The 14,234-nt window shown below is 40.9% G+C and overlaps 1 protein-coding gene across 15 annotated transcripts in view; it reads left to right on the top strand.

The window, feature by feature from the left end:
• Window positions 1-14,234, top strand: part of arvcfb (ARVCF delta catenin family member b) — a 315,865-nt gene that overhangs the window by 168,127 nt on the left and 133,504 nt on the right. Inside the window, exon 1 of one of the 15 annotated variants that reach the window (XM_043715410.1) lies at window positions 10,097-10,153. The exons of the other annotated variants lie outside the window; for them this stretch is intronic. Coding sequence (XP_043571345.1) covers window positions 10,112-10,153 — 42 coding nt within the window. The 5' untranslated portion in view covers window positions 10,097-10,111. Of the gene's footprint in view, window positions 1-10,096; window positions 10,154-14,234 lie in introns of those variants that run through there. 15 annotated transcript variants of the gene reach the window in all.

Genomic DNA, 14,234 nt, shown 5'->3' with positions numbered 1-14,234 from the left:
GTCTGACCTATCACCCTCACCTTTACCTCTTTCCACCTATCACATTTCCGACGCCCCTCCCCCAAGTCCCTCCTCCCTATCTTTTATCTTAGCCTGCTGGACAAACTTTCCTCATTCCTGAAGAAGGGCTTATGCCCGAAACGTCGATTCTCCTGTTCCCTGGATGCTGCCTGACCTGTTGCGCTTCTCCAGCAACACATTTCCATCTCTGATCTCCAGCATCTGCAGACCTCATTTTCTCTTGTATGATTTTTAAACTTTTGTACACTCCAGTCCAACACCAGCATCTGCAAATCATGTCTTCGATGTGTGAGTATTAATGCATGTTCCACTCAATAATCTGTTATGGTTTGGGTATGTTTGCTGAGCTGGGAAGTTGGTTGGCAGACTTTCATCCCCTGTGTAGGTGACATCTTCAGTGCTTTGGAGCCTCATGTGAAGCGCTGCTGTACTGTCTCTTCTGGAATTTATTTGGTTTCCTTCCCACTGCTTCCAGTTGCCGGTTCCAGTTGTTCGTTGTAGTGGCTGGCATATTAGGTCTAGGTTAATGTGTTTGTTGACTGAGTCCATGGATGAGTGCCATACTTTTAGAAATTGCCTGGCTGTCCTCTGTTTAGCTTGTCCTATGATTGTTGTATTGTCCCATTCGAATTTGTGGACCTGGTCTGTGTATGGTTACTAGGGACAGCTGGTCTTGGCGTTTAGTGGCGAGCTGGTATTCGTGGATGAGTATTGCTAGTTGTCTGCCTGTTAGTCCTATATAGTGTTTCATGCAGTCTTTGCATGGAATCTTGTAAATTTACGTTAGTCTTACACATGATGGGTCTCTGGTCTTTGGTTCTGGTGAGTTGTCTGGGTGTGGCTGTTGATTTATGGGCTATCATGAATCCGAGTGGTTGGAAAAGTCGTTCTGAGACCTTTTCACATACGGTAACGTGGCTAGTGTGTTGGGTCGTGGCATGTCCTCGTCACGTTTGTCTGCTCAGCATCTGTAAATGAAGTTGATGAGCAGAGAGATCTGGGAGTGCAGGTCCATTGTACCCTGAAGGTTGCTGCACAGATGGATAGAGTGGTCAAGTCGGCATAAGGTATGAGTATAAGAGTATTGAGTATAAGAGCTGGCAGGTCAAGTTAAAATTGTACACGACTTTGGTTCGGCTGCATTTGGAATACTGTGTACAGTTCTGGCCGCCACATTACCAAAAGGATGTGGACGCTTTGGAGAGGGTACAGAGAAGGTTTACGAGGATGTTGCCTGGTATGGAAGGTGCTAGCTATGAAGAGAGGTTGAGTAGGTTTAGGGTTGTTTCATTAGAAAGAAAGAGATTGAGGGGGGACCTGATTGAGGTTTACAAAATCATAAAGGGTATAGACAGGGTGGATAGAGAGAAGCTTTTTCCCAGGGTGAAGGATTCCATAACAAGAGGTCACGCTTTCAATGTGAGAAATGGAAAGTTTAATGGGGATACATGTGGCATGTACTTTACACAGAGGGTGGTAGGTTCTGGAACACGTTGCCAGCAGAGGTAGGCACAGTAGATTCATTTAAGGTGCATTTGGACAGATGCATGAGTAGGTGGGGAGCAGAGGGATACAGATGCTTAGGAATTGGCAACAGGTTTAGATAGTAGATTTGGATTGGCTCAGGCTTGGAGGGCCAAAGGGCCTGTGCCTGGGCTGTAAATTTTCTTTGTTCTTCTTCTTAGTGTATCTGTTGGTGAAGACTCTTTCGAGGTGGTGTTCTTCTCTTAACAGATTAGGAATGCTGCAGTGTTTTGGCCCTTTTGAACCGGGTTCTAATGCAGCTGTGTGTGTGTGTGTGTTCAGGTGGTTGCAGTTATAGTTCAGGATCTCTGGCCGGTGTGTGTGGCTCATCTGTATACTTTCATGGTGCATTCACCATTGTGTTGTTACTACCATCCCATCTAGGAATGGAAGTTGACTGGTTTCCTTCTCTCTTGTAAATCTGACCCCTGTGAGCATGGTGATGATAATCTGGTGTGTTCTTGATTTCTGTTCTCTCAACGATTACAAAAGTGTCGTCCATGTATCTGATCTAGATTTTTGGATTTGATTTGTGGGAGGGCTATTTGTTCCAGTGTTTGCATCACTGCTTTTGCTATGAGCTCAGATGAGTGAGCCCATAGGTGTTTCATTGATCTGTTCATATATTTGGTTGTTGAATGTGAAGCGTATCATCAATGTAGGTCTGGTAGTTTAAGAATACTCCTCTTGTTGGTAAGTTCTGCGTGGTGTTGTTTGTCCTGTTGTTCGGGAGTTAGGCTGTTGTCTTTCTGGCTCAAATTTTTTGTCAATTGAAATGGTGCCATTACATCAAATGAGACCATGTACAGAAAAGCCACACACGTGAACCAGATCCTGAACTATAAGAGAAATCACCCGCACTCAAGAGATGCTGCATTGGGACCCTGTTCAAAAGATACTACAGCACTCCTGACTTGCGAAGGGAAGACTCTACAGAGTCTTCACCAAGAACAGATGCCCTTGCAAATTCCTTCGTGGATGCCTAGCAGGCAAACAATGCGATGAATGTATGCGACGACCCCACACACTAGCAGCACTACCTTATGTAAAAGATGTCTTGGAACTAACAGCCAGACCTCTCCAACCACTCTGATTCATGACCATCCATAAACCGACAGCCACATGCAGACAACTCATCGGAATATAAGACCAATACCCATGTGCAAGACTTGCGTAACTTACAAGACTCCATACAAAGACTGCACACAACATTTACACTGGACAAACAGGCAGATAACAAGCAATCCGCATCCACGATCACCAACTAGCCACTAAATGCCACGACTGGCTGTCTGTAGTAGCAATACACACAGATGACCAGGAAGACACATTTGACTGGGACAATACAGTAATCATCGGACAAGCTAAACCGAGGACAGCCAGACAATTTCTAGAAGCATGACACTCATCCACTGACTCCGTCAGCAAACATGTACACCTAGATCCAGTATCCTGGTCACTACAACGAACAACTGGAACTGGCAGCCAGAAGCAGCAGGAAGGGAACCAAATAAATTCCAGAAGAGACAGCACAGCAGCAATTTACAGGAGAGTTACAAGTTAGCCAGACAGGACCAAAAGAGAACTAAGATGATCCAGGAGGGGCGGGCATGAGAAGTCTTTGGCAGATAGGAACAAGGAAAACCCTAAACTCTAAAGCTTTCTATAGGTATGTCAAGAATAAAAGAATGCCGATATAAGATTAGGGCCATTCAAGAACAGTAGTGGGAAGCTGTGTGTGGTGTCCAAAGAGAGGAGGAGAGGCATGAATATTTTTGTCAGTATTCACACAGGAAAAAGGTAGTATTGTCAAGGAGAATACTGATGTAGGGGTTTTAGACTAGACTGGATTGAGGTTCAGAAGGAGGAGGTATAGCAATTCTGGAAAGTATGAAAATAGTTAAGTTCCCTAGGCCAGATGGAATTTATCCTGGGATTCTCTGAGAAGCCAGGGAGGAGGTTGCAGAGACTTTGGCTTTGATCTTTATGTCGTCATTGTCTACAGGAATAGTACCAGAAGACTGGTGGATGGCAAATGTTGTTCCCTTGTTCAAGAAGGGGAATAGAGACAGCGAGCCTTACTTCGGTTGTGGATAAAGTGTTGGAAAAGGTTATAAGAGAGGTTTATTATCATCGAGAAAGGAATAATTTGATTATGGATAGTCAGCACGGTTTGTGAAGAATAGGTTGTGTCTCTCATATCTTACTGAGTTCTTTGAGAAGGTGACCAAACAGGTGGATGAGGGTAAAGCAATTGATATGATGTATGTGAATTTCAGTCAGGCATTTGATAAGGTTCCTCACGGTTGGCTATTGTAGAAAATAAGGAGGCATGGGATTGAGGGTGATTTAGCAGTTTGGATCAGAAACTGGCTAGCTGAAAGAAGACAGAGGATGGTGGTTGATGGGAAATGTTCATCCTGGAGTTCAGTTACTCGTGGTGTACTGCACGGATCTATTTTGGGTCCACTGCTGTTTGTCATTTTTATAAATGACCTGGATGAGGGTGTTGAAGAATGGGTTAGTAAATTTGCAGATGACGCGAAGGTTGGTGGAGTTGTGGACAGTGTGGAAGGATGTTGTAGGTTACAGAGGGACATAGATAATCTGCAGAGCTGGGCTAAGAGATGGCAAATGGAGTGTAATGCAGGAAAGTGTGAGGTGGTTCACTTTGGAAGGAGTAATAAGAATACAGGGGACTGGGCTAATGGTAGTGTAGATGAGCAGAGAGATCACTGTCTATGTGCATAGATCCCTGAAAGTCGCCACCCAGGTTGATGGGGTTGTTAAGAAGGCGTACAGTGTGTTAGTTTTATTGGTGGAAGGATTGAGTTTTGGAACCTTGAGGTCATGATGTAGCTGTACAAATGTCTGGTGTGGCCGCACTTGGAATATTGAACGTTATAGGAAGGATGTGGAAACATTGGCAAGGGTGCAGACAAGATTTACCACAATGCAGTCTAATATGGATGGAAGGCCATATGAGGAAAGGCTGAGGGACTTGAGGCTATTTTGTTTGAAGAAGGTTAAGAGGTGACTTAATGAGGCATCCAAGATGATTAGAGGATTAAATACGGTGGACAGTGAGAGCCTTTTTCCTTGGATGGTGATGGCTAGCACAAGGGGACGTAACTTTAAATTGAGGGGTGATAGATACAGGACATATGTCAGAAGTCGGTTCTTGACTGAGTAGTAAGGGTGTCAAACGTCCTGCCTGCAACAGTAGTGAACTTGCCAACATTATGGGTATTTAAGTGATCATTGGATAAACATGTGAATGAAAATGGAGTAGTGTACATTTGATGAGCTTCAGATTGGTTTCACAGTCAGTGCAACATTGAGGGCCAAAGTGTACTGTAGTGTAATGTTACATGTTATAAGTGCTGGCAAATGGGGCTAGACTAGCTTAGGATATCTGGTCAGCGTGGACAAGTTGGACCAAAGGATCTGGTTTTGTGCTGTACATCTCTATGACAATATGACTGTAATTCTGTGGAGGTGAACATTGATTTGTTTTGCATATAACTCGAAAGTGGAGTTAAATGTTGATTAACTAAAGGTTAAATATTGAGGTTGCATGATTCCAGGTTTGCAAATACAAACAGTTAATTTTAGGGCCTATATGTATATATATATATAACACACACACACACACACACACACACACACGTATACACTTCAGCTCAGATTTTTAATAACCCATTGACTCTCCTTTAAATGACCTCTCCAGGGGTGCCCATTATAGATTGTTGTGGCATCTGGTAGCTGTCAAAGCAGAGATCACTTAACTATCAAGTGCTTGCGTCGAGTTGTTCTGGTTGGTCCTTTTTTTGTACTCTGACATTTCTGTTTTTAACTACCATAACTTGGCATATCCTTATGGATATATAATAGTCATTCACTGTAGTTGAGAAGAATGATATAAATTAAACATCTAAAGAATTATCTTGAATTATGGACAAGATAGTGATATTTCTGATTTAATGTAATATATACTCAGAGCAGGGTGATGTAGGTCTGGTTACTGTGCCATTCTAGTGCACCTCTAAATGATCTGTCCGCTTTATAATTACTTTAACCCATTCCACAGTTTAACTCTGTTGCAGTGAAACTGAAGTCTTCATTGCTATTGATAAGCAATTCTTTTTCCCCCCAGTGAGAGGAGATCAATAATCGGGCTTAATTATGTGAACCTCACTTGGCCTGATTCCAAAGAAAGCTGATAAGAAATCAACTTAGTTTGACTGCAAAAGTGACTGGTTGCAATCTTAAGAGATAATCAATTTGCAAAATCTTAATAATATGGTTATTACATGTGCAATATTTTGTGAAAATGAATTCCAGATGTGCAGCACAGTGTGCAGGTTAGAAAGGCAGGATCCAGTAACCAATATACCATATTTGTTTTGAGGGAGCTTTTTAAAAAAATTGTAGTCAGTTTCTTGAAACATGAAGTGCATTATGAATTTGAACAAATAACCTGTTTTCTTGTCAAATTTTGTGAATTGATATTTTCAAGAACATGAACTGCCAGAGGAAGTGGTAGATGCAGGTGTGGTTACAATATTTAAAAGACATTTGGACAGGTATATAGATAGAAAAGGTTTAGAGGGATATGGGCCAAATTCTCACATAGTGGGACTAGTTTAGTTTGGGAAATTAGTAGACGTGGACAAGTTGGACCAAAGGGTTAATTTCCTTGCTGTATGACTCTGACACTATGATTCTATTTACTTGCAAAGAACAGTTATTTGGACGAATTCAGTAATATTCACATTGGTGCTGCTGGATTTGCTTTTTGATATGAATTCTGCAGAACCATTGAGTGACCAAATTGCAATTGAGCAATTGTTTTCAAACTGCTTGTCGTCTTTGATAACTGAAAAAATCAATTATATTCAAATAGTTAGTTGATTATACAGAACTTGCACGTTGCTGGAATAAAGGTACATTTTGTCGAAACTTTTCATCTTGTTTTCATCAGGGTATTCACAAGAAAAGGAGCAACATTTTAAACTGAGAGGAGAGCACTAATTGGTTAGTAATGGATTCTTGTGCAAGCATGCAAAATGGGATTCGATGTTGGCTGTTCGGTCCTTTTGAGTCTCCTCCACCATTCAATAAGATTATGGCTAATCTTTGTGTTTTGGATTCCATACTCCAATTTACCCTTGATAACTTCTAATTCCTTTGCCTAAACAGAATCTCTTCTACCTCAGCCTTCTAAAAGTACTGAATAATGCCACTATTACTTCCCTGGGTAAAAACAATGACTGCAGATGCTGGAAACCAGATTCTGGATTAGTGGTGCTGGAAGAGCAGAGCAGTTCAGGCAGCATCCAAGGAGCTTCGAAATCGACATTTCGGGCAAAAGCCCTGGCTATATTTCTGCGTAAATGCCATTCTTGAATAAGTCAACTCTTCCACCTTTACCTTGCTTGCCATTCCTCTTGAATGTCAGATGCCTCAATATTTTAGGCCCAGTATTTGTCCTTTTGTAACCACATCTCCCCAGCGGCAATCAGACTGTGTTCATTTACTCCAGTGTTTCCTTTTGTTATGAGTTATTATGCATCCAGATGTGGAGCCTTCATTTTTTTGTTATATTTTCAACAATCAATCTCAATTATTGCTTTCTTAGGATTTTTTTCCCGCTTCACACTCTCATCCAACCCTAATTGCCCCTGTCATTTGAGGTATTGCTGTGAATGATGCACCTGTTAGATGATGATAGATAGTTAAATGCCAGGCTTTGCTGAAATTTAAATGAGGTTGTTTAACTCTGGTTATGGAATTGCCCTGAGGAATGAACTCCAGAATGGCTTTCAACTTAACTTTCAAAAGGCACAAAATGTGTATGTGTTCTTTGTCTGCAGAATCAGTTGGGTTTTCTGATTACCATATCTGTCCACGATCAGTGTGGTCAGGTGTAAATGGATGCTGCCTTCACAGCATCCACAACATCCAACATTGTGTTTTGGTTGCCCCTTTCCTTAGTTTTGTCGACTTTTTCACAGATTGCCTCCATAAATTTGTTTCTTTTGTCCACTTGTAATTTTTCTCGACTGCTGTCCACTTGCAATCTATTTCGGAAATTTTCTTCTGGAATTATTTTGTCTCCGTTCTCGTTGGCCCTTTGTTTGTCTTGTTTGAAAGTTGTTTTTAAGCTCTAGTTGAGATTAATGCTACATGATCCAACCATAAACTAGTGAATAACTGCTCTCATTAAGACGAAATTCCGTACGTCAGCATGTTTGAAAGTATAGCCATAAATCCTGTGTAATTGTGTAAGAAATAAATTTTAATCATGCCATTTTCAGTTTTGTCTAGTTTTTCCTAACTACTTTTCAAGGAAAGAATTTGCAGTGCTATTTTTAAGACCGCATCACTGGAATGCTGAAACAGTTTCATTCAGGCTACTATCAGAGAGATGTCACCAGTGACGTCCTGTGAGAGTGGTAAATGATCCCTTTTCCTGCATATGGATCTGACTGTAGCATTTGACATGATGAGCTATACCATCTGCCTACAATTCCTCTACATTATTAAGATGAAGGGTCTGCCTATTAATGGTTATACCACTAACTATGAAGTCATTGTTGGAAAGCAGTTAAAGGCTTTATCTTCCATTTATTCCACAAGCGCTTGACTTGATTCTATCCTTCTTCCTAACTACTATCTGAACGTGGACCAGACTATTTGTAACCATTGTATTATGTTTGATTCTGAGCTGAGCCTCCGATTCTAAATCCTTTCTGCCATCATGGTACTGACCCCTGCTTAACATTTGTCATCTATGTCCTTGGCTGAACTCATTAAGTTAAATCCACACCGATACCTTCATTCTTGTGAAGGTTTATGTCTGAATATTTGCACCAGTGACGGTTAATGCTTAGGCTCATTGTAATAGAATGGCTGAACCATTGCTTAACTTTGCAATGTGCCTTGAATTTGCAGCAATAGATGGCTGCTGAGTACCACTTGACTTCCTCTGTGCATTGCGTGTGACTCCATCTCAAAACGGTAAAGACTTATTTTCACTGTAATAAACGTCAGTACTCATAACCTAAATTGCTGATGTGATTGAGTCTTGTTTGGCAGTGACTGCTTCAGACCCCCAAGATGATTGTCTGTATAGATGTGCCCAGATGGTAGGTGATCACACCATATCTAGAAAAGGGACTGTGGGAAATCTCCTTGTGCAGCAGCCATTTTACTCATCTAAAAAGGGCTCTAAGTTCCATTTGGAGAAATAAATTGCATCGGGCAACAGATTTGGCAGCAACATGTTTACCTAGAAACTTGCAAACGGCAATATCATAAGGTCTTACAAGGCTTTTTGATTTTCAGTCCACCATGAGAAAAAAAACTTGACTAGTTGGAGCAAGAATACAAAATAATTTTGTGACTTCCAAGAAGACCACCTCTAAAAGAATCTTGCTACGATTGTGCGGGAAAGGCGAGTGATGAAATATACATATTTCCTTTTCTTAAAAAAAAATTACAGACAGTAATGCAAGGGAATAAGAGCTTCAGTTCTGTCTTAATCCCTATCCATTGCATGCTGATTGTGAGACAAAATGAAGGAAATATGATGAAAAATCAAGCATGCAGCTGAACTGTGATTGCATGATTAAGATCTTGAAATGGGATCGCTGTTGTAGAAATAATCTGGGTTAAAGTGGGTCTTTTGAGAATTATGGCAGTTTTGAGGGGTTGGGAACCGAGATTGAGAATCTTAGAATTATGAAGTTTGATTGGAGCTCATATCACTAGTTTGAGAAATAAGTTGTCCTTATCCCCCAATCAAACATGGCCATTCCGTATACAATTGCCAGATTTTATAATTAGTGAGTTTTGAGAAGATTTGTAGCTCAGGTTGAGGTTCCGGATATAGGCTTGCTCGCTGAGCTGGAAGGTTTGTTTTCAGGCGTTTCGTCACCATCCTAGGTAACATCTGGATGAAGCCAGAGGCTCACTGATTATGTTACCTCGTATGTCTGAAAATGAACCTTCCCGCTCAGTGAGCAAACTTACATCCAGATTGTACAATCTTCTGTAATGAAATGGGACCTATTAGATGGGAATTGCTTAAACTAATTGTGTGAGATGTCTTTAAAGACCAGCATTACTCATCCTATCTGCCTTGGCATGATTGAATCTTTGATCCCAAAAAAATGAGAATATTAACCTCTTATAACACAGCAGGTCCAAAAAACTCCACAAAAATGTGCACTTTTCCTGTCCACTTAAGTGAACATGATGACCTCTTCAGTCAAATGTATTTGTGCAGCTTTTGCAACCTTCTGTGGATTAAAACAAAAATTATGGATCAGTTTGGAAGTGGCATGAGTGAAAATCCAAGATTTTATGGAATGATTGAAGTGCTGTATAGTTAAGGTTGGAGTAAAGTTTACTGATTCTGTTAATTTGATGTCAAGTCACTGCTATTACATATTATTGCTCATGCAATACAAAATTATTGAAATAAGAAAGATTTTATCTTTTGCTTTTCAGATTTTATCAGTTCTGGTCTTTGTGTCGTGAAGCTGTATATATTGATAGAATGCACAATGAATCATCAGTGTCAGAACTATTAACGTTCTCAGTGAGTTGTCAGTTTACAAATATAACATTTTTTACTTTAATAGTTCAAAACTTGGATCAACTGTTCATAGTCTGCACAATTGCAAGAAAACCAGGTCAAGTTTTCAAAATGCCACCTTGTAAAGTACTGTTCATTTTTCCTTTTTTTTTGTTTTTGAAGCACTTCTGTCTGTGAAGTGACACTGAATTTTGACCACATTTCTAAAATGCCTTTAGAACTTGGATATAAGCACTGATTCACAAACAAGAATTGTTCTTGATCAAGTAACATTAACTGTAGCTGATATTGATTGAAGTGAAGATAAATCTGTCAAATTAAATATAAATGAAATTGGTACAGATAGGGAGCAGCTTTTTAAATCTCTGCCAGTGGAGTAACAGCTAATAACTTTGAAAGTGGAATGCATTCCTCGCATTTAAATGGTAATGCTTCTCTTCTCCCTCCGTCTCCCACACTCCATTTCCTGACTTTATTGTGCTCTCCTCCCAGTGCATTTAAACTATGATTCAGTATTTCAGTGATCATACTCCCTTTGAGCTTGAAATTTTAAGTTGCCTTGAGTATTGCATACATGAAATTGTTGACAATTAATCTAAATTATGTTTGGGTCAACTTCTGTTGACGTTTTAGTTTGGTGAATAGTATGTTTTACATGCTCCATTTAAGACCTAGTTGCTGAAAAAATGTAATTCTCTATCTCTAATGTCACTTATAAGTTGAGAAAAGATTTTTCCTTATCGCAGTAGTAACTAGTTTGTTGGTCTAATGGTGCCTGAAAGTAATAATGGTGTCTTCAATTTTTAAATGAATTGACTATAGTCAACAACTAAAGGAGCTTTGTATTAGTCAGTCACGATCAAAGGAATTATTGACAAATGACCCTAAATGACAAATGTGATGGTGGGAAAATGCATTCATTATTGGTTTTGAAAAATGTAGTTTTGGCTGATTATACCAGATTATTCAATTGAATAGCAAAGTAATTTCACTGTTGCTTGCAAACAGTAGTTGGTTCAAGGTGCTGAATTCATGAGTGAAAAGTTAGTTCCGTTTCTGATGAGATCCATTTCTTGGCAAGTTACTGAAGCTTCCCATAAATTGGGCAGTCATATAATCATAGAGGTCTACAGCACAAAAAAAACTTCATCCTTCAATGATTATTATCTACCATCTAACTACTCTAATCCCTTTTTCCCTACACTTGATCCACTGTCTTGTGTGCCTTGACATCTTGATGAAGGGCTTATGCCTGAAATGTCGATTCTTCTGCTCCTCTGATGCTGCCTGACCACCTGTGCTTTTCCAGCACCACACTCTTCAACTTGGTATCACAAGTGCACATCTAATACTACTTAAATGTTCTGAAGGTTTCTGCCTCAGCCGCTGTTTTAGGCAGTGAGTGAGTTCCAGATTCCCATCACCCTCTGGCTGAAAAAAAAAATTCCTCATCCCCTCTAAATCTCCTGCCCCTTAGCTTAAATCTATGCCCCTTCATCATTGATTCCTCCACCATGGGGGGAAAAAACTTTGTCTGCCCTATGCTCTTCAATTTTATACATTTCAATTGGGGAGACAGTGACCTAGTGGCATTATCACTAGACTATTAATCCAGAAATTTGGGTATTACCCACCATGAGCAGATTTGATTTCAATAAAAATTTGCAATTAACAGTCTAGTAGTAACCATGAAACCATTGTTGGAAAATCCCATGCGGTTCACTAACAAAAGAAATTTTCCATACTTACCTGGTATGACTGACCTGTGACTCCAGATTCTCCAGAATGTAGTTTGATTCTCTCCTGTCCTCTGAAGTGGCCAAACAAGACAGTCAGTTGTAACAATCAAATTCTCAAACCAGAAATGAAACTGAAGGAAACACATGGCAACAGCAAAGATAGAGCCCTGTCAACCCTTAAATTCTCATTCATCAACTTGACAAAGCTACAAAACAGGACACTCATTGCTTAGGACTAAGTGCTTGCTAAGCAGCAAGTGACAGACAAAGCTAAGCGATCCCACAACTAAGCGATCAGATCTAAGCTATGCATATCAAGTCGTGAATGGTGGTGGACAATGAAACAATTCACTGGAGAAGAGGGCTCCACAACCATCCCTTCCTCAATGCTGTGGTTGCCCAGCACATTAGTGCAAAATAAAGGCTACAGCAGTTGCAATAATCTTTAGCCAGAAGTGCAAAGTGGAAGCCATCTGGACCTCCCCAGAGGTCCCTTCATTAGAGATGGCGGTCTTCGATCTATTTGGTTCATGCCACTGGATTTCAAACAGTTGTAGGCACTGGATACTGTAAAGGCTATGGGCCCTGACAACATTCCAGCAATAGTACTGTAACTTTCACTAACCAAGCTTTTCCAGTACAGCAACAACACTGGCATATACCTGATAATGTGGAAAATTGCCCAGCTGTGGTCCTGTACAGAGTCGGACAAAGTTAACCCATCCAGGTTTCTGCCTACAGTAGAGCCTTGGTCATCAGTAAAGTAATGGAAGGTGTTTAGATTAGAGTAGTGCTGGAAAAGCGCTGCAGGTCCGGCAGCATCCAAGGAATAGGAAAATCAACGTTTCGGGCAAAAGTCCTTCATCAGGACTGAAACCTTCAGTCCTGATGAATGGCTTTTGCCCGAAATGTCAAGTTTCCTACTCCTCGGATGCTTCCTGACATACTGTACTTTTCCAGCACTACTCTAATCTAGACTCTGATTTCCAGAATCTGCAGTCCTCACTTTTGCCTACGTGCTTTAAAAACCCCCACCATTGATAACACCTTCCATTAGGGAAAAGTGAGGACTGCAAATGCTAGAAATCAGAGACAGGATTAGAGTAGTGTTGGAAAATCACAGCAGGTCAGGCGGCACCCGAGAAGCAGGAAAATCGATGTTTTGGGCAAAAGCCCTTCATCAGGAAATGGGCTCCGGCCCAAAACGTCGATTCTCCTGCTCCTCTGATATTGCCTGACCTGCTGTGTGCTTTTCCAGCAACACACACTCAAAATTGTTTGATTTTCTAACAATATACACCTGAGAGAAAATGAGATCATCACTTGTGCAAAAGAAAATGTGACAAATAAACCCAATGAGTTGTCATTAGTTGAAGTTGATGCTTTGCAACAAATTTCAACCGTCAGGATGGCTGTTATATTTCGAGATACGAAATGTTTTCTGTCAAGTGCCTGAAGCAATCTGAATGTCTTCCTTTATCGGAATCTTCCCTCATTACTCTGTTTGGGATATAACCTTATCTGGTGATCTTGATTGGTATTTGTTTTTCTGACAACTTGTACATGCCCTTTGATCAAGTCATCAGTTGGTCAGAAATCCGGAATAACAATTGAATTCGATCCCCTACAGTATGGAAACAGGCCATTTGGCCCAACATCCACGCGGACCCCTTAAGAATAACCCACCCAGCCCCATTCCCCTACATTTACCACTGACTCATCCTCCTTACATCAAGGGCAATTTAGCATGATCAATTCATCTGACTTGCACATAGAGTCATAGAGATGTACAGCATGGAAACAGACCCTTCGGTCCAACCCGTCCATGCCGACCAGATATCCCAACCCAATCTAGTCCCACCTGCCAGCACCCGGCCCATATCCCTCCAAACACCTTCCTATTCATATACCCATCCAAAGGCCTCTTAAATGTTGCAATTGTACCAGCCTTCACTACTTCCTCTGGCAGCTCATTCCATACACTTACCACTCTCTGTGTGAAAAAATTGCCCCTTAGGTCTCTCTTATATCCTCTTAGGTCTCTTTTATATCCTCTCACCCTAAACCTATGCCCTCTAGTTCTGGACTCCCCGACTCCAGGGAAAAGACTTTGCCTATTTATCCTATCCATGCCCCTCATAATTTTGTAAACCTCTATAAGGTCACCCCTCAGCCTCCAACGCTCCAGGGAAAAACTCCATCTGCCACTTCTCAGCCCATTGGCCCATCTGGTCGAGATCCTGTTGTAATCTGAGGTAACCCTCTTTGCTGTCCACTACACCAGGAGGAAACTGGAGCACCAGGAGGAAACCCACGTAGACATGGGGAGAATGTGCAAACCCTAC

The sequence above is a fragment of the Chiloscyllium plagiosum genome, chromosome 25 (genome assembly GCF_004010195.1).
Source record: "Chiloscyllium plagiosum isolate BGI_BamShark_2017 chromosome 25, ASM401019v2, whole genome shotgun sequence".
NCBI lineage: Eukaryota > Metazoa > Chordata > Chondrichthyes > Orectolobiformes > Hemiscylliidae > Chiloscyllium > Chiloscyllium plagiosum.
This window is presented reverse-complemented; position numbering and strand designations above follow the sequence as displayed.